At 35.7% G+C, this 21,118-nt stretch overlaps 1 protein-coding gene and 1 long non-coding RNA gene across 7 annotated transcripts; both read left to right on the top strand.

Annotated features, from left to right (window-relative positions):
• The first annotated feature begins 6,557 nt into the window (after window positions 1-6,557).
• LOC112023735 (uncharacterized) lies at window positions 6,558-10,914 on the top strand. Of its 4 annotated transcripts, none has more exons than XR_010631091.1 (3): window positions 6,558-7,098; window positions 7,572-9,631; window positions 10,676-10,914. It is a non-coding gene; the product is annotated as an uncharacterized LOC112023735 (long non-coding RNA). The 4 variants fall into 4 exon arrangements; XR_010631092.1 differs by having other exon boundaries at window positions 6,564-7,098; window positions 9,208-9,631; XR_002884066.2 differs by having other exon boundaries at window positions 6,567-7,098; window positions 9,578-9,631.
• A 1,624-nt stretch (window positions 10,915-12,538) lies between these two features.
• Window positions 12,539-16,712, top strand: LOC111985046 (uncharacterized). 3 transcript variants are annotated; one of them, XR_002880006.2, is made up of 5 exons: window positions 12,539-12,787; window positions 13,891-13,933; window positions 14,918-14,987; window positions 15,972-16,127; window positions 16,223-16,712. XR_002880006.2 is itself a non-coding variant. In XM_024016669.2 (5 exons), the coding sequence occupies exons 3-5, from the start codon at window positions 14,754-14,756 to the stop codon at window positions 16,568-16,570; spliced, it is 738 nt and encodes a 245-aa protein (XP_023872437.1). In that variant the 5' UTR covers window positions 12,546-12,787; window positions 13,891-13,933; window positions 14,364-14,753; the 3' UTR covers window positions 16,571-16,712. The 3 variants fall into 3 exon arrangements, 2 of the variants coding, with proteins under 2 accessions (XP_023872437.1, XP_023872436.1); XM_024016669.2 differs by having other exon boundaries at window positions 12,546-12,787; window positions 14,364-14,987; XM_024016668.2 differs by lacking the exon at window positions 14,918-14,987 and having other exon boundaries at window positions 12,547-12,787.
• The last annotated feature ends 4,406 nt before the right edge of the window (window positions 16,713-21,118 follow it).

Here is a 21,118-nt window from a genome sequence, read left to right on the forward strand (position 1 = left end):
TAACACTTGATCTTCCTTGTCTTTGTCCTAGTGGGTTCTTGTGTCTATGACTCTATATATATGCTTGTAGGCCCGTGATCACTGTCCTTTTAATGGTCCGTGGTTCAACCTATCTGAACTAATATTAACGGGTTTTGAGACACCTTTTTACCCAAAATTGTCAAACACCGACAACTTCATTTGGGGCTTGACACATGCAGTGCTTTTGACATTGTAATCAGAGAGAGTTAGTGGAATTGTGATTGTATAGTAGCATTAATTGAATTTTTCATAAAATTATAGGTCGGAGCATTGAATTTACAAAAAAGTTGATGTTGCGTTGTACTTGAATTAGTTTTTGCATGTATACAGATAGGCAAATAAGGTAGGTGGAGCTTAGACCAGTCAAGATGGTGTAATTAATTTTGTAGCTTTTTGTTTGTCATTTTCAGGTGCCGTCCAACAAGGTTGTGAAACATTGACATGTTCATTTTGTTTATGTCACTAAAGCTGACCACCATTGTTGGAATGCAACCACCGACGAAAACAATAGGACCCTATTTATCCTTTTAATAACTATTAACTAAGCACAACCGTTTGGAGGTGACAATTTTTTTTTTATTTTTTATTTGAGATAGAAATCTAGTGAATAAGGTATCTTATATGCCCGGTTTATAAGACTTATGTGAGACTAACATGTATATGTAGACCTCACGTCAGACGTATACAAGATTTTTTCACTTTGTCATAATCTAAGTATATATGTATGTGTGAAGCTTTTTCTTAAAAACTTAAATCTCGACCTTTACCCCTCCCACCTTACAAGAACTTGTACTTATAAAGTGACAATTACGCCTTGTGTGTTTTTGGTAGGAAAATCAAGATAATCTCCTATGTCCTTTAATTCAAGATCAAGTCATAGATTAATGTCTAGTTCTGTCGCTTTTCAGAGGAACCAAATCTGATTAAAGGAAGTAAGTGATAAAAACCTCGTCAAGTGCAGCATAAAACACATTAGTTCGCCATCTAAAATCGACTACTTAGTTCTGTGACATTTTTTCTATTTTCTATCGGACACTGCAATGCCTATTGAGAATATTTTAAGAGAGTTTATTGATGTTAAAACCTTTCCAATTCTAGCAGATTTTTCAGCAGAATAGATTTGCTACATAAGCTGGTGCAGTAGGTCCATCATAAGGATCTGATTATTGGACTTGTAAGAAGGTTTCATGAATATCTTCAAAACTATTCTAGTGACAGGTCTAAATAGTTGATTTGGCAATGAATGCAAATGAGTTGGACTTGGTCCGACTGTCAGGGGAAGAATATAGTGCTCTGGTGCTTCCCTGTTTGTTTGTTTGTTTTGTTGCGATCATTTGGCCGGCAACTTTTTCTACATTTTGTACCAGATGCAAGCTGGACTGGAAAAGCACCTTCTATTTATTTGTCTAATCAAACCAAACAAAACAAATACAATGCGTGTAAACGGGCTAAAGCCTGTGCGGAAAATCGTATTAACATCTTATTACATACTCGTTATTGTGTACTTCATATGCACTCATTTTTCTAATCATGTTTTAAAAACATAATTGAATCCATGCGACATTGTATGTATGGTTAGCGTGTGACTATCATTAGAAATCCATTTTTTTTTTGGGACCTTAAAAGCAATAATAAGCTCATTAAGCTGAAGCTCTGATTGCCAATCTGATTTGGCATTTTTCATGTCTTCACTCAAATATTCCCTGTCCTTCCTATTTGCTAGTGTGAAACATAGACCCTACTACCTAGCCATAAGGTCATAATCAGAGCAGATCTTGCTTTACTTTATGACACTATTTTATAGTAAGTCAAAAACATGTCAAATATGATAAGTAGGACTCATGATTGAACGTATCACTCATCTGCTCGTCCGATCTGTTGTTCAAAAGAAAGCCTTCCATGTGCATGATTTTTTGCGTTTGTGAACAGAACAGCATGTGAAGTGAGCCTGGCACTAGGTTCTATTACAAGTATCCTTAATTTTAATTACTTTAATGACAACACAGGCAACTACGTACCATATAAATCTTCTCTATTTTTTTTCCAAGGTGATATAATGTGCTACATGTTCTAGATGCAAGTACAAGTCCAAAGCTTCTTATTAAGCAACCTTCATTCATTCATGTTGCAAGTTGCAAATTACCACCCGTGATCATTTTTTATAATGCTTTTGTTATGAGAAGTGATTATATTTTCACAATATTTTCACAAAACTTTCACAACAAATTATAGATAGCAAATTGTTATTAGTTCTAATTTGAATCTATCACTTAAATTGCTTTATACCCACCAATAACAGCTAGTAACAACCTATTATTTAAGTTTTGTTGTGAAAATGTTATGGACATGATATTTTTCTTTTGTTATATACACTACAAGAAAAATGAGCTATTGCGGCGGGCCTATTGCGGCGGGTGCAAAAACTGCAGCTATATGTCGCCTATTGCGGCGCATTTTTGGCCCACCGCTGTACATGAGATCTATTGCGGCGTTCTATATGCCCGCCGCAATAGTTCTGGTATTTTGCGGCGTACTATAGCGGCGGGCCAATGAATCGCCGCAATAGACATGTTTTAGCGGCGTTAAGATTAGATATAGTGGCGGGTCATTGACCCGCCGCAATATGTACTGCTTTTTGCGGCGGGTTGGACCGCCGCAATAGACCTTTAAATTTCCAACTATTTTGTTCGCCTTCCCACTTAAAGATCAAATGGTAAATTATATCCGATTGGCATGAAAATTGGCATGCATGTTAAGAACATATAGAAAATGTTATCCAATGGTTGGATTTTTAAAATATGAATTCTACAATAAGTTATTGGTTGCTGCAACATTTTTAAAAGTTACATCAAGTGTAAATTGAACACAACCCTATATTTCTTAATTCAATGTGAATTTTCACAAATCTACCGTTAGATTACATTATCTTAATATATTTTTCATGCTTGCAAAATTTCAAGGTGATCAAAGATTAATAGTCATGTCATCAATCGATTGTTTAAATGTAAGTTTTTGTAGTTTAAAACAACGCATAAAAGATGAGTTTAAAGATCAAATGGTAAATTACATCCGATTGGCATAAAAATTGGCATGCACATTAAGAACATATAGAAAATGTGATCTAACGGTTGGATTTTCAAATATGAATTCAACAATAAGTTATTGGTTGGTGTAACATTTTTTAGAGTTATATCAAGTGTAATTTGAACCCAAGCCTATAATTCTTAATTCGATGTAAATTTTGACAAATTTACCATTAGATTACATTATTTTCATATATTTTTCATACTTACAAAATTTCAAAGTGATAAAAAATTAATAGCCATGTCATCAATCAATTGTTTAAATTCAAGTTTTTGTAGTTTAAAATAACGCATAAAAGATGAGTTTAAAGATGAAATGGTAAATTACAATCCGATTGGCATGAAAATTGGCATGCATGTCAAGAACATATAGAAAATGTGATCTAACGGTTGGATTTTCAAAATATGAATTCAACAATAAGTTATTGGTTGGTGTAACATTTTTTAGAATTACATCAAGTATAATTTGAACTCAACTTTATATTTCTTAATTTGATATGAATTTTGACAAATATATCGTTAGATTACATTATCTTCATATATTTTTCATACTTACAAAATTTCAAGGTGATCGAAGATTAATAGTCATTTCACAATCAATTGTTTAAATTCAAGTTTTTGTAGTTTAAAATAACGCATAAAAGATGAGTTTAAAGATCAAATGGTAAATTACATCCGATTGGCATGACAATTGGCATGCACGTTAAGAACATATAGAAAATGTGATCCAACGGTTGGATTTTCAAAATATAAATTCAACAATAAGTTATTGATTGGTGTAACATTTTTTAGAGTTACATTAAGTGTAACTTGAACTCAACCCTATATTTCTTAATTCGATGTGAATTTTGACAAATCTATCGTTAGATTACATTATCTTCATATATTTTTCATACGTACAAAACTTCAAGGTAATCAAAGATTAATAACCATGTTATCAATCAATTGTTTAAATTCAAATTTTTGTAGTTTAAAACAACGCATAAAAGATGAGTTAAAAGATCAAATAGTAAATTACATCCGATTGGCATGAAAATTGGCATGTACGTTAAGAACATATAAAAAATGTGATCCAACGGTTGGATTATCAAAATATGAATTCAACAATAAGTTATTGGTTGGTGTAATATTTTTTAGAGTTATATCAAGTGAAATTTGAACCCAACTCTATATTTCCTAATTCGATGTGAATTTTGACAAATCTACCGTTAGATTACATTATTTTCATATATTTTTCATACTTACAAAATTTCAAGTTGATCAAAGATAAATTGTCATGTCATCAATTGATTGTTTAAATTTAAGTTTTTATAGTTTAAAACAACACATAAAAGATGAGTTTAAAGATCAAATGGTAAATTATATCCGATTGACATGAAAATTAGCATGCATGTTAAGCACATATAGAAAATGTGATCCAACGGTTGGATTTTCAAATATGAATTCAACAATAAGTTATTGGTTGGTGTAATAGTTTTTAGAGTTATATCAAGTGTAATTTGAACCCAACCCCATAATTCTTAATTCGATGTGAATTTTGACAAATTTACCATTAGATTACATTATCTTCATATATTTTTTATACTTACAAAATTTCAAGGTGATCAAAGATTAATAGCCATGTCATCAATCGATTGTTTAAATGTAAGTTTTTGTAGTTTAAAACAACGCATAAAAGATGAGTTTAAAGATCAAATGGCAAATTACATCCGATTGGCATAAAAATTGGCATGCACGTTAAGAACATATAGAAAATGTGATCCAACAGTTGGATTTTCAAATATGAATTCAACAATAAGTTATTGGTTGGTGTAACATTTTTTAGAGTTATATCAAGTGTAATTTGAATCCAACCCTATAATTCTTAATTCGATGTGAATTTTGACAAATTTACCGTTAGATTACATTATCTTCATATATTTTTCATGCTTACAAAATTTCAAAGTGATAAAAGATTAATAGCCATGTCATCGATTGATTGTTTAAATTTAAGTTTTTGTAGTTTAAAATAACGCATAAAAGATGAGTTTAAAAATAAAATGGTAAATTACATCCGATTGGCATGAAAATTGGCATGTATGTTAAGAACATATAGAAAATGTGATCCAACGGTTGGATTTTCAAAATATGAATTCAATAATAAGTTATTGGTTGGTGTAACATTTTTTAGAGTTATATCAAGTGTAATTTGAACCCAAGCCTATAATTCTTAATTCGATGTGAATTTTGACAAATTTACAGTTAGATTACATTATTTTCATATATTTTTCATACTTATAAAATTTGAAAGTGATAAAAAATTAATAGCCATGTCATCAATCAATTGTTTAAATTCAAGTTTTTGTAATTTAAAATAACGCATAAAAGATGAGTTTAAAGATCAAATGGTAAATTACACCCGATTGACATGAAAATTGGTATGCATGTTAAGAACATATAGAACATGTAATCTAACGGTTGGATTTTCAAAATATGAATTCAATAATAAATTATTGGTTAGTGTAACATTTTTAGAATTCAATAATAATGTTACATTAGAGTTAAAAAGTAAACATTGTTAGTCACATATTAAAATTCTTGCATAGATTTAATAATTGTTATGATCATTTTTTTTTAAATTTTTAATAAGATAGAACGTGTGATAATTTTTTTTTTAAAATTTTTTGAGAAACTTGTTTTAAATTTTTTGAGAAAGCTGTGTGGTGATTTTTATTGAGTATATATGATTATTTTTTGTTTTTAAAATTTTATTTCATAGCTCACTAATATTAGATTCTTAATATTTTGGACTCATTAACCCACTTAAATATATAGATGTGTTTGATTAATGTACAATTACTAATAGCCTGTTTGGATGTTTAAAAAAAGAGGGGGAGTAGAGTAGAGGGAGGGAGAGTACTGTAATTACCTTATTTGGAAGTTTTTTAAAGAAGGAGGGAAAGGGGTTTTGAGGGGTTTTGAGGAGTTTGGAGGGGTTTGGACTCCCTCTAGCCTCCCATTTTTAATTCCCCCAAATTGGAGAGATTTGGAGGGGGAGTAGAGTACATAAACTATTGACAAAGTAAATTACCTAATTTACCCTTATTATATTAACAAAATTAGACAAGGGGAAAGGCTAATTACTCCCTTCCCCCTTACTAATTTTAAAAACATCCAAATAAGGTGGAGGTGAATCATTCTCCTCTACTCTCCTCTCCACTACTCTCCTTCCCTCTACTCCCCTCTACTTTCCTCCCTCTCTAAACTTCCAAACAAGCCATAAATTCATGACAAAATGGTAATTGCCAAAAAAAATGAAAATTAATTAAAATTGTCTTCTTTTATTTTTATTTTTATTTTTTCCTCAAAATAAAATCTATCTTTTTTTTTTTATTTTTCCCACCCAAAATTTCCCAAAAATTTGTTTCCCTCCTATTGTGTTTCACTTAGAGCATTAGCTTCTCATCTCACAAAAAAGGCGCTCCAGCAAAGGTAGTATTAAAAAAAAAAAAAAAAAAAGGGTATATTTCTCAATCTCTGATTTCTCTCTACTCACTCACACTTCTCTGTGCTCTCTTCTCTCTCTGAGCTCTTCTCTTCTCTGAGCATTCTCTCTTCTCTCTGGGTCGTGGTTGTGCTCCGGCCTCGTGGATCGAAGTGGCTTGCCATGGATCAGAGTGCTTGCTTGTGGATCGGAGTGGTTATCGCACGTGGTTGTGCTTGCTCGTGGATAGCAGTGGGTTTCAGCGTTGGGGCGTATCGGCGTGGACTGAAGTGGGTCTTGCTTGCTCGTGGGTTAGAGTGGTTCTCAATCTCATCAATGTCCGATTGGGAAGATTGGTGGAGAATGGCGGAGAGAAACCGACTCCAGCGGTGGCGGAGAATTCAAAAGAATTGTGCGAGCCGTCGCCGGCTGATCCGTCGAAATTTGCTCCGATCGTCGGAGAAGACGCCGTGAGTACTCAGAAAGACGAGGTTGCACCAGCAACCGCCGTTGATGCTCCGATCGCCGACAGTGAGTTTTTTTTTTTTTCTCTTTTCCTTCTTCATTGTTTCGCTCTATCACTCTCTCACTGTTCTCAAAGCTTTATCATTTCTTTGTCTGTGCATTTCGATTCGGTCAAAACTTTACGACTCTGTTGCGCTCTCAAGTCTGAAACTTCCTTTTTTTTGTATTATTATTTAATTTAATTCAGTTACTGTTAGTTTTAACTTGTTAATCACTTTGAAACGTCATCGTCAAGGAGTTGACTGGTATTTAAGAATTAGTCACAGAGAAGTTGGGTCGGATATCCGGTGAGAATATAGATCCTTCAATTTAATACTTATGTCCGGTGAGAATATGTATTGGTTGTTGTGGTATATGTTTTTGTAGTATATGTTTATCATTATTTTAATGAAATATTTTTATATTATTTTATATAAGTTGCTAAAAATATAGTCTTTGCTGTGAGGTATATAGTAAGATGTGTGATTGGTATTTTGCAGAGAAAAAAAAAGCTCTAATCAAATTCACAATATCAGGATCACTCTCGCTTCAAAGAATGCTAAAAACATTGAGGAGTGTGGAAAGGAATAAGAGCAGGTTTTGGGAGTCCTATAAATTTATTAGATTTAAAATTGGGGATGGCATGAGGGTGAGGGTATATGGCTTGGTACATGGTGTGGGAACAAGGCTTTTAATTGGTTAGTTTACGTTAGTTTATGATCCTTTGGGGGGCAGGAGTTGTCAGGTGCAAGGGTTAAGTCAGTATTTGTCAACTCATTATTTCATTGGATATTAGTAGATATAGATAGACCCAATGGTAATGTAGACTTTACATTTTTTAGAGTTTGTTTGCGTTGTAGGTTGGTATACACTCAGTACACTCACTGCATCCAATGTACTGTTGTACTTATTTTATTATTAATAGTAATTCTTATTACCTAAAAAAAATCGTACTGCCTTAATTCAATTCACTACAAGTTATTCCTGCTTTTGCCTTTGTTCAATTATTTTTGTTTATATGGTAAAATCCTTTGGTATTTGGACTAAACAATACTCTAATAGAGTGTCACTAAAAAAATTTGTCACAATCGTGTAAGATTACAATTTTTTCCATTCAATATGCACTTTTATTATCCTTAAGGCATCAATACACAAAGTTCAAAGAAAGATGCGTATGAACCCTTTTTTTTTATTTAAAAAAAAAAAAAAAACTTTAATTTTTTTGACAGTGTAGCTTATGAACCTTGATGTACCTGTTAAGATCATATTTTCTGTGTTTTTTTTTTTTTCTCAAATGGACTACTGTTAAGTTGGTGAGAATTTCAGGAAGAGTGTGGTGTGTGTGTGGGTGAGAGATGGGACCTGTCTAGAAAAATAGATTGCTATTTTTCTAGACAAGGTTTTTTTTTTTTTTTTACTTGGTGGTGTATCATAAATAAGTATGAATGGGGTTTTGAATTTGGGGTGATGAGCTGCTTTAGGTGATGTTAAATTTTAAAGTTTTTAAATGGGTTTTCCACTTTTGCTGCAGCATATTTTGAGGGTTGGAAAATGGCTTTTTGGGCTTGGGGGAATTTTTATTGATGAGAGTTTTTGTTGTTTGTACATCTTTGGTTGCACTTTGGCACTGTGATTGTGGTGGTGAAGAGTCTTAACTTTAACTTGAGGGGATGTAGGAACTTGCCTGCTGCCATGTGGGTTGGTGGTGCCGAGTTAGAATTTTTTTTTTTTTGATAAGTAAGAAGAAAATATTATTAATAAAGGAATAGCATGAAAATACAAAGAGTTCACGGTAGTGAACAAAAAGACACAAGCAGCCACAAGCGACCACTAAGCTAGTCTAATAGACGAAAGGAAATCCATAAGGGTAAAACAATCCGAGAGACTGCAACACCAAGACCAATCAAAGAGGGTCCGTTGGAATTGATAGCAATAGCCACAAGTTTGTCTTGTTTTAGCTTTTCATATCTTGATTTTGTGTGTTTTTCTTTGGATAAATATACCGCACCATCTCTATGTTAAATTATGGTTGTTAATAATTTTGACATTAAAGGAATGTATTATTGATGATTGTCTTTCCTTTTAAATTGTTTTGTTCATGTAATTAGACATCAGGTGCTTAATATTATTGTGCAGTTTTTAGATAACTCCAGCTTGCGACATTCCTTTACAAACTCTCTGTGGTGGGGGTAGGTTCATAATTGTAAATCTTCAGGTACTTTGCTTTCTTTAATTTAGGGCTATTCTTTTCCTCTCTCTGTGACATCTACATTTGTATACCATCCAAAGTGAAATCTAGAAATGTGACTGACTGCGAAGCTTTTACTACTAATGCCTCTTGCAAGTAAGCAAGGTCTTATATTAATGAAACTGGATGTTTCTCGTATTGTAGTCAATGTTTTTTCCACCCAGTATCTTTAGTGCAGGATACTTTGTAGTTTGTACTTATTATGCAGTTACACCATCGCCTCAATTGTTCCTCATAAATTTCATTTTGTATCTACAGCAAACTCCGAAAGACAAGAAAGCAAGTTTGGTTATCCATAGATGAGTTGACAAGGTATTATTAATTTGGATCAAAATAGAACTTTTGACATCATTTTTGTGTCACATTGTGGAATTTAAAAAACAGGATGTTTAGCAAATTACTTTGCTAGAAAGTATATGACTCTCTCTCTCTCTCTCTCATATCACAATAATCCTTCATAATGATTAAATGATTAAATTCAAAACTTCATAACATCTTAAGCTTTTGGGGCAAGTGGTAGTTTATCATGATATCAAAGTAAGCTATCTTTAGTCTAAACCATGTCTCTACTTTACCTCCTATTCAAAAATTTCGAAGTACTACTTTTTGGGCTTAAATTATTAAGAGAGAGTTTGGGTCCACGTATGAGGAGTATTAAAATATGGTTAAATGATTAAATTCACAATTTTCTAACATCTTAACATGTTTAGTGCATAAATTTGCTAGAAAGTATTTGATTATCTCTCTACCTTTCTCTTATCATATTACATAGTCCTTCATTACATTAGTTGTTGTGACTATCGAGTGCACTTTAAAATTAAGAAAATGATTTTGTGTTATATTAAAATTGCATTTTATTTATTTTTGTTTAAAGTACATTTGAGGACTTCAGTATGTATGATACAGTACACCTAGAACTAGGTAACTTAAGGTGGCTGAACTACTGAAATTTCATGTTGAGATTTGGGGAGGGCCCTAAGATCCACTAGATTGGTAGATCATTGATGGGGAAATATTTATAAGACAAAAAAGAAAAAGCAAAATAAGAACCCTCTGTAATTTGGACACTAAACAATACGAAATATCATGCTTTTGGGGCACTGAACTTTACAATGCTGGAGTTTTACATTAAAAAACATGGGTTGTCGGTCATGTGGTAAAATTGGTAGAAGTCCATTTTAAGGAGCATGGTTACAAATTTTGCATTGGAGATGGCCCTATCAGTGAATTCCAAGCTATCACCATTGAGAAAATGCTTGAATGGTAACAATTATACTTTTCAATCTATGATTTCAAAGCACCACAATGATTTTTTTTTCTTTCTTTCTTTTTAATTACAATTTCATTCGTTTACAGGTGGTTTATTCGGACTATGTGGTTTTGCCAAAGGGTATAATTTTGATTTGCTTTCTGGTTGATGGTCTCATATGCTTGTTGATGATATTGGAGACGTGACAATTACTAATGATGGCTTTTTTGTGTACAAATAATTACATTTAAACATCCGCATTTTTTGGAAGTGTTGAAGGATTTGTTTAAATACTTTGGAACTTTGATAATGGTTATAGACAATGTTATGTATTTTTTTTTTTTTTTTTTTTGAGAAACAACAATGTTATGTATTTGATAATATATTTTTATGTTAATATAATGTTATTTTGGAGATAATTGTGGTGTTATCTAGTTACATTTGTGATATTGTCTTAGTGGAGCTAAAATTTTTACAAGTTTTTTGTAATAGAAATGAGGTTTTAGAACCCCTGAGGGATTAAAAAAAAAAAAAATCTATAGCAGTGGGCAAAAATTGCTGCTGCAGGACTAAAATTAGGAAATAATTGGAGGCCTATAGCGGCATTTTTGGCCCGCCGCTAAATCCTCACACATATAGCGGTGGTTCAACCGCCGCTAAAAAGTGCATAGAGTTTGTTGTTTAATAAACCCTATAGCGGCACTTAATGCCCGCCGCTAAAGGTTGTCACATATAGCGGCGGGTTTATCCCGCCGCTAAAAGGTCACTTGACCCGAATGGTGACCTCATAGGGTGGCGTTTTTCTGCCTGCCGCAATAGGCCAAAAGCGCCGCTAAATGGCCAATCTATTGCGGCGTTTTTTGTTACCGCCGCAATAGAGCTATTGCGGCATCGCAATGCTGGCGGGTAGAACCGCCGCAATAGCCCCCGCCGCAATAGGCCAAATAGACCTTTAGCGGCGGTTTTTTGGGCTTTTGCGGCGGTTTTGGCCCCGCCGCAATTGGCCAGTTTTTTTGTAGTGATAGTAAATGAGAATGAAAAACTCTTTTGTTATAGAGTAAATGAGAACGAATTTTTCACGTGAGCTGGAATTTGGGCTAGACATGATCAATCGCTCACCTTCCTTGTTCACCCATACTGCAGATAATACGAAAAGGTCCTTCACAAAAGATCAATTCAGCATTCACAACCTGTAAGATATGTGTGTTAGAGAGAGAGAGAGAGAGAGAGAGAGAGAGAGAAGATGATAAGGGCAGTAGGCACCAACTTAATTCATACCATATGTACACAGTACACACGACCCCCTCTCAACTATACCATGAAGAATTAGGGCCCGTTTGGTTTAATGCTCACTCAATTTTCAGTTTTCAGTTTTCCAAACTCAATACTCAAACCCAAAACTCATATCTCAATTCTCAAATCTCACATTCCCTTAAAAATTACAAAACAAACGTTTGGCTCAGTTCTCAGTCATGTATTTTTACAATTCTTTCCTAAAACTGTGGACCCCACCCCTGACACTACTCAGTGATAAGTCTGTTGCTACCCGCGACCCATTAATGACAAACCCACTTCTTCCCCTTCTTCTCAGTTTGGCTTTACATCTCCTACTTCTTCTTCTTCTTTACTTCTCCAGACTGATGCTGGTTGTTTTAAAAAAATTTATTAATTATATAATATATTTTATAAATAAATATAAATATATATATATATATGGGTGGGTCGAGTTGGGTTTGGCAGGTTTGAAATTTTATGACCCAAACCCAACCCAACTCTCTATTAAAATTTTTTTTGTAACCTAACCCAACCCACCAAGGCCTAAAAACCAACCCAATTCGGCAGGTTAGGTTGGGTTGGGTCGTGTCAATTTTGGCGAGTTAGTGGGTTGGCTGCATACCCCTAACTGAACTAGTGAAGGTCTTTTTTTTTTTTTTCTTTTTTTCTTTTTTTCTTTTTTCTTAATACCCTTATAATATTAAACAAAAAATTCACTATTGGCATAGAATGAAATGGATTTGGATTTGGTCCCAAATTTGTCTTGGATTTCAGGGGTCCAAATTCGATGATTTGAAATCCCCTCACAAACCCAAGAATTTAGAAATCCCTCACCCTCACGCTCACACTCATTTCTCAATTCTTAATCAGCTCCAGAAACTCTGTCACGCTCTCTCTTCCTCGCCCAAGCTTTTATTCTTTCTCTCTTTCTCTCGACAATACAGGTTTGTCTCTCAATTCTTCTCTTCCTCTTTTGTGTTTTGGGTGTTCAATTGTGAAGAAATGTGTTTTGAGTTTCACTTATTTTGATTGGTGAAGGTTGATTTCCTGTCTAATTTTGGTGGTTTTGTTTGATCATATAGGGAATTGGTGGTTAATTTGTGTTTGATTTGGCTGATTTTTTCTGGGTTTTGGTTGGATTTATCTGAGATTGGTTTTTGTATTTTTTTTGGCAATATGTTTAAGCTCTACTCTGTGGACGAAGTTGGATTTATCATTTAGGACGTGCGTGCCTATTTTTCATCCAAGAAATCATTGTATAGCTTTGAGGTGTATTTGTTTTGACTATGTGTATTCAGTTTTGTAGGAAAAGAATGTTTAATGTGGTTTAATTAATCTAAAGGTATAGGGTCACGGAAAAGAGTGAGCTTTATGTTAAATTGGATCAGATGGAAGTTAAGGTATTATAGGTAAATGAACTAATTAATTTATAAGAAGTAGATGTTTGAATAGGAAAGTGTTGTACTTTGGTGGGAGATATTAATCTTTCTATTAGAGTGTGAAGATGTTTGATAGAAGTTCACACAGTCATATCTTCATTTTTAGTACTACAATATTCTGGTTTTCCTCATTATAAAAATAAGAGTTGGGATGGGAATTTAATGCAAGATGTGAAGGCTAGCTGGTGTGTGTCATATTCTTTCATGTTGTGGACAATATAGATTGATAATCAGTTTGGAGCTGTTCCACTTTTCAAATTCAAGAATTTTGTTGAGGTAGAGTAAGGTCTGGAATTAGATATTAGTTTCAAATCTTGCCTAATAAAAAAGAAATGGGAAATCCCAGGTTCTTCAATTAACATCCTTACTTGCTCATTGGAATGAAAATACCATATTAATCTACGTTACTATTAATAACATATACTGCGATAGGGGCTTGCTTCATTGGTTAGCCTAGTTAGCACTTACAAGTTTGATTTATTGAGCACCACCAAATGCGCATCAATCAATGGTTCCAATATTTTTACTTTTAATTATTGGAGCCCCTTAATCCTTGTTTTCCTACTAATGTATATGCTTCTACATATATATTTCTCTATTGGAAGCAGATCGATGAGGATGGATGATAAACTCATGCTAACTGTTAACCAGGTATCCTTTTCAACTATCTTTCTCAACAATCAAATTATCATGTGTAATAGAGACAAATTGAAGGAACTCCATCAACAATATATAGAACATTGTTCAAAGTTTAACCACGTTTAAGTCTCAAGGCAAGTTTAAATAACTTGAGCCTGATGTGGTCATGCCTAATATGCTAGACCTCTTGTTGTACATCTTATTATATGCTTGTCTCATAGGTTAACAAAAGGTACAAGGTCTTTATCACAATGATAAGATTCATAATAAAACTTTGATCAAATAACTTCAAATTCTGGATGGTGAATCATTAGAATTTTCATGTTGAAGTTTAATTCTGCACGCTTATGCACATTTTATTTTTCCATTATTTGGAAATGAAACAAGTACCTCTTCTCAGCTGTGCTAAAGAAGTTTTTTTTCCCTCTTTGCTTTTTGGAAGTGTTCAACAACAACAACAACAACAACAACAAGTATTATTGAAAGTTGCTGATGTATACTATCATTTTTGAGTTCTTTCTCCAAAAGAATGGGGTTCAATTTTTAAGTTTCAAGAATCAAGCTTAACCTTGAGGAGATAGATGGGGTTAAGGGGTTGAAAGTTTCGATCTGAATTTTGGTTGTTACTATATATGGAACATGGCTGAGAATTCTATCAGAAATATAAAACTATTGGGATAAGAGAATTAGGGCCCGTTTGGTTTAATGCTCACTCAATTTTCAGTTTTCAGTTTTCCAAACTCAATACTCAAACCCAAAACTCATATCTCAATTCTCAAATCTCACATTCCCTTAAAAATTACAAAACAAACGTTTGGCTCAGTTCTCAGTCATGTATTTTTACAATTCTTTCCTAAAACTGTGGACCCCACCCCTGACACTACTCAGTGATAAGTCTGTTGCTACCCGCGACCCATTAATGACAAACCCACTTCTTCCCCTTCTTCTCAGTTTGGCTTTACATCTCCTACTTCTTCTTCTTCTTTACTTCTCCAGACTGAAAGAGTCACCGTTTCTGCCTCTCGCCTCTCGCCTCCCACATCGACGCACGCCGACAACAAAACAGGTATTTTCTCTAACACTCTTCGCTCCGTCTCTCTGTCTCCCCTGCTCTAGAACACCAGAATGCAGAAATTGTAGAAATGGATTTCGATTGTTTCAAGCTTGATTTCTGAAATATTATGTAGTAAAAGCTGTCAGGTGTGGAAATACCTTTTGGGTTGACATAAGTGTGAGTCTTTGCATGCTTTAAGATTCCGGTCGTCCCCAATTTTTGAAAACCAGGTTCGTTTTCTTTTCTCTGTTTTCTTGCTGAGAAAATGTGGGAAATGAAAGTATGTTGAAGATTTTTTTTTCTTTTTCCATATTTTTTGACCCCACCAAACGAAAAAAAACTCAACTAAGCTACAGGTTGTATAACTTTTTGGCTTGATTGAAGTGGGTTTCTAGTTTTATTTATTTATTTATTTATTTATTTGTTAATCTTTGAAGAACCAATGGCCCATGAGTCAGCAAGGTTCAAAGTTTACTTATTTTTTATTTTTTTGGTTTATCCCTTAAGTTTACATTTCTTGCAATTTCGTTTCTTTAACTCAAATTTGCTGGCTACCATATAAAGTGTTTGTTTGTATTCATGTTCTGCTTCTTTTCTAGTTTTTGTCTTTGGTTTCACATTTGTTATTAAATTGGCCAAAATGGCAGGTATCATGTTCCAAGACATCACAATTCTATTACTGGATCCCAAAGCCTTCAAGGACACAATTGATCTATTATTTCAACCTTATTTGATTAGGGTTGAGTTTTGTCTAAAGTTATAAACGTTTTCCACTTTTTCTGAATGTTTTTCTCCTTTTTGACATTTTTCTGTGATTGGTAAGCTTTCATAAATATAATTACATTACTCTTGGGAGATCAAATAATGCTAGCTCAATGGATGATTAGACAAAAAATGAATTACCAAATAACAGTGTCATCTCTTAGTGCATACAACTTGATGAAATTTTTAAGTATGGTTAGCTATGTGTTGAATGACAGTGAATATGCCTTGTAGGGTGGACGTTTCATCACAATGTCGGAGGCAAGTGGCAGTAGCTATAACTCCAACTATAGGGGGCATGTGTGTGACATGGATCAATGCGTGTTGCGGACATCTTTGCAGCTCCATAATTTCGGTCGACGGTTTTATGGCTGTAGACATTGGAAGCCTGTAAGTATCAGCTGTGCTTACTATCATCGTTCGTTCATGGTTAAAGTTGCTATGCTCCTCAGCTCATGTACTTACCAGCTTTGTTTAATATGCAGGGCAGTGACGAACATTGTAAGTCCTTTAAGTGGTTGGATGGCATCCCATGTAGGCGTGGAGCTGAAACAGCACCGATTGTCATTGCGAAATTTTCTAGGCTTGAGGCCGAGGCAGCTATGGCAAAAAACAATGAGATGGAAGCCCGTGCAATGATAGCAGACCTACTCCACAGGGAAAGAGTAGCAAAGCGTAGTGTTGAAAAAGCAAGGGTTTCCCTTCGTATGGCCAATGCACGAGCACGTAAATATCAAATTGCTCTACTTATGTCATGGTTGGTAGTTGTGGTGTTCTTTATAATTTCACTTGGTAATAGGGAGGTTGGATTACGACAAATGTGTCTGCCATGATTCTGAATTTGGATTAGTGGATTGTATAATGAAATTCTATTATGTGGTTGGCCATGGAAATGTAATAGGTTTTGGACCTGGCAATGTATGTGTTGAATAACAAACTTATTGTAATCTTATATATAATATTGTTGTTTTGTAATGGTAGTATTCTTATTTTTTGCCATTTCTATTGTTTATGATTTAGTCGTGTTGTTAGTGCACTAGCTGCCACACCAGTGCAGCCCAAGCTGCAACACAGTGCAGCAGGTAGTGCACTAGCTACCACACCAGTGCAGCCCAATCTGCAACACAGTGCAGCAGCTAATGCACTAGCTGCCACACCAGTGCAGCAGATCGTGCACTAGCTGCCACCAGTGCAGCCCAAGCTGCAACACAGTGCAGCAGCTACTGCACTAGCTGCCACACCAGTGCAGCCCAAGCTGCAACACAGTGCAGCAGCTAGTGCACTAGCTGCCACACCAGTGCAGCAGATCGTGCACTAGCTGCCACCAGTGCAGCCCAAGCTGCAACACAGTGCAGCAGCAACTGCACTAGCTGCCACACCAGTGCAGCCCAAGCTGCAACACAGTGCAGCAGCTAGTGCACTAGCTGCTGCACTGTGTTCCCATTGAAAGTCACTTGAAACAGATTAGTTCTTCACTTTTAAGTATTGTGAGAATTTAATTATTATGCCAATGTGCTCAATTTCAAACAGTACAAGCGACCTAAGTTTAATAATCCCTATATAATTAGTGATAATGAGGTGGAAAAGATGCACAATGATTTATTGATCAATTATCATAGCTGATAAATTGTTGAACTCATGGTAGCAATTTGTCTGCCAAAATAAAATAAGCTTAGTGTAGGATAATAAAATTAGAATTTTTGGTGACAGCATAGAGGGTATGGAAGTATGTTTGGAGATAAGAACTAAAAAAGTAGAACTTTAGGGTGACAAAAAGAGGTCAAAGTACTTGACTTTAACTGCATGGAGGTTGGAAGAAGAAAAATTGAAAAGGAAAAAGAAATAACAATTTAAAAGACATCAACCAAAAGAAAGAGAACACATTTTTACACCCAAAATTTAACTCAAAGAAATGAAGCCAAGGTATAATTGAAACACAATCCCGTCCAAGTAATGACACACCAACGAAGTGTAGACAGTTTGTATATATGGCCGAGAGGGCATAACTCCAGTTAAGAGGTTGAAAATTCGGAAACAATCAAAGGTAAAATATAGCTCACACCATCACTCATGTTGGAAAACTTTTCAAGCAATAATGGTCAGTACACTAGTGCAACACAGTGCAGCAACTAGTGCACTAGCTGCCACCAGTGCAGCAACTAGTGCACTAGCTGCCACCAGTGCAGCTCAAGCTGCAAAACAGTGCAGCAGCTAGTGCACTAGCTGCCACACCGGTGCAGCCCAAGCTGCAACACAGTGCAGCAGCTAGTGCACTAGCTGCCACACCAGTGCAGCAGATCGTGCACTAGCTGCCACCAGTGCAGCCCAAGCTGCAACACAGTGCAGCAGCTAGTGCACTAGCTGCCACACCAGTGCAGCCGATGGTGCAACTCAGCTGCAGCAGCTAGTGCAGCTCAAGCTGCCACACCAGTGCAGCAGCTCGTGCACTAGCTGCCACACCAGTGCAGCCCAAGCTGCAACACAGTGCAGCAGCTAGTGCACTAGCTGCCACACCAGTGCAGCAGATCGTGCACTAGCTGCCACCAGTGCAGCCGCTAGCTGCACTAGCTGCCACACCAGTGCAGCAGATCGTGCACTAGCTGCCACCAGTGCAGCCCAAGCTGCAGCACAACTTGGTCACAGAAACAAAGGAGTAGCTGCTGCTTGCTTGTAGCAGTGAAAATGTAAAGGCTGCAATACATATGAGGCAAAAAGGAAGTACAACCAATTGCATATAAGCATGTCCACCTATTTTTACATTGCCAAAAGGAATTACATCGGACATGTCAATGGGTAATTGACATTAAGCCATAACATGTAACCATTGTTATAGTTAATGTAAATTTACAAAAAGATGCATCATAATGAAAAAAGAATGCATCATGTATCTAAGGGACTTCTAGTCATAGTACCTAACTTTATACAAAAGTCGCCACAAAAAGTCATAGGCGAAGGTAATAACTCTATACAACAAGTCCCAACAAAAAGGTGGTGAATCTGTATACGTGCCCACCATCAACCCCGTCTTCGCACGTACTCCTCCCACATGCGGGCAGTCACATCATCCCTAAACTCACCCATTGCCCTCTTCGACGCATCAGACATCTCCCTCACATGCCTCCGTTCAGCACTTGCACTCGACTCAGGAGAATTCCCATTGTTCCCAGCTTGTACATCATCTCTATTAACGTCAAGGTTCTCCCATGAGTTAAACATTTCATCTCTACGATTATTGATGCGTATGAAATTGTGTAACGCACAACACGCAGAAACAACCAAACGTTGTCGAGATTCCTTATAGTTCGCCATGGAACTCAATATGGGAAAGCGAGCCTTAAGGACTCCAAAACTCCTCTCAATTACCATGCGCAACGAAGAGTGTCTATAGTTAAACAACTCTTTCCCCGATGCCGGTTGCCTATTGCTCCTCCTGAATTCCTGAGCATGATATCGGGTGGACTTGTGTGGTGGAAGAAATGATGCACCAATGGGGTACCCCGAATCAACCAAGTAATAGGACCCTACAAGAATAGCATATCTCAATTAGTAATAGAAACCTACCTAATGCAGAATTTGAATAATGCAGAATGCAGAATTTGTATAATGCAGAATGCATAATTTGTGTGCAGAATGCAGAATTTAAGTGCAGAAAATTTAAGTGCAGAGTGCAGATTGCAGAATTGTAATGCAGAATGCAGAATGTAAGTGCAGATTGCAGAATTGTAATGCAGAATGCAGAATTTAAGTGCAGATTGCAGAATTGTAATGCAGAATGCAGAATTGTAATGCAGAATGCAGAATTTAAGTGCAGAATGCAGAATTTGTGTGCAGAATGCAGAATTTAAGTGCAGAAAATTTAAGTGCAGAATGCAAAATTTAAGTGCAGAATGCAAAATTTAAGTGCAGAATGCAAAAATTAAGTGCAGATTGCAGAATTGTAATGCAGATTGCAGAACTGTAATGCAGAATGCAGATTTGTAATGCAGAATGCAGAATTTGGATGCAGAATGCAGAATTTGGATGCAGAATGCAGAATTTTAATGCAGAATTAGAACAGAACAGAATAGAACAGAATGTAGAATTAGAACGGAAAACAAAATGAACAAATAGCAAAAAGAATTCAGAATTATAACAGAACAGAATTCAGCACAAAAAAAAATTAGGATAGAACATCAATACCTTCCGGTGGCCATGGGAATCCATGCTTCGGGTCTTTAATAGCTTCTTCGAAGACCTTTGAGTCGTGGGCACTTCCCTCCCAACCAGAGTGGACATATGTAAACTTCATATCATGGTCGCATGCGCACATAACGTTGGTTGTAATCAAGCTCTTGCGACTCCTGTGAGGCTGGGTTTGGTTACTTGGAGGCCGAGCACTAATATGCGTTCCATCAATAGCTCCTATGCTTCTCTACATTGAAGAAAGCCAATTATTTGTATTAGACATCTCTATATATGAATGAAGAAATACAAAATAGTAACATGTGCGAACATACTCATTGAAAGAACTTGCATTATGAAATGATTTACCTCGAACCAAGGGTGGTATTTGTTATTCGACCGCATATGCTCTGGAAGGCCTACCACATTTGGATCAGGCTTGATTAAATGTTGGCCATAGGTGTGGACAGCCCGCAACACCCTACGGAACTTGCGGCTAACAGTTTCAGTGGAATGTTGGAATCTGTCACCCACAGGCCGCATCCGAGTATTATGGCCGACAATGTACAAGAATATGGCAACAGCCTCCTGCACGTCCACACGCCCCTTCCCTTCCTTCAAGTACCCATGCTGTTTCAGCTCATCCACCAAATGATAGAACAAGTCTAATGTCATGCGGAACATGTCATGACAATTGGTAGGATTGCCATCCCTCACTTCATCCATGTAGTCTTTCCCACTCAAAATGCTAGTACGCATTGGGCGCTTGTCGTAATGCCGCTGGAAATAAGCCACCATCTCGCCAACAAGTGGAAATACAATCCAAAACTCATCCTCCTCACTGTCATAGTCTGAATCTATGTCTGCACTAGTGTCCATGTCATCATCACAGTCACTACCATCCATGTCATGATCACAATCACTAACATCCATATCATCACCGCATTCAGAACTCTCCATGTCATCATCATCAGAGTCAAAGTAAGCATCGTCAAAATCGAAGGTCCAAAAAGGATCATTGGGGGAGACCATTCTACCCTATACCCTACAAAAACCAAAGTATCATTACCAATTTATTGCAATATGTAAACTGACAGAAGGAGTAATAAGTGGTACTAAAGATGCTGCAATAATGTTAACACAACTCTCTTTATAATGTAAGTACTAAAAAACAATTACCATAGAAATGATACAATACAAAAAAAAAAAAAAAAAAACAA

Source organism: Quercus suber, unplaced genomic scaffold, assembly GCF_002906115.3.
Source record: "Quercus suber isolate HL8 unplaced genomic scaffold, Cork oak 2.0 scaffold_195, whole genome shotgun sequence".
NCBI classification, from domain to species: Eukaryota; Viridiplantae; Streptophyta; class Magnoliopsida; order Fagales; family Fagaceae; genus Quercus; species Quercus suber.

Coding starts and splice junctions, on each gene's coding strand:
- LOC111985046 (XM_024016668.2), top strand. CDS start 12,573: ATGAAATGGATTTGGATTTGGTCCCAAATTTGTCTTGGATTTCAGGGG. Junction 13,934..15,971: donor TCATGCTAACTGTTAACCAG/GTATCCTTTTCA, acceptor TATGCCTTGTAG/GGTGGACGTTTCATCACAAT. Junction 16,128..16,222: donor GCTGTAGACATTGGAAGCCT/GTAAGTATCAGC, acceptor TTTAATATGCAG/GGCAGTGACGAACATTGTAA.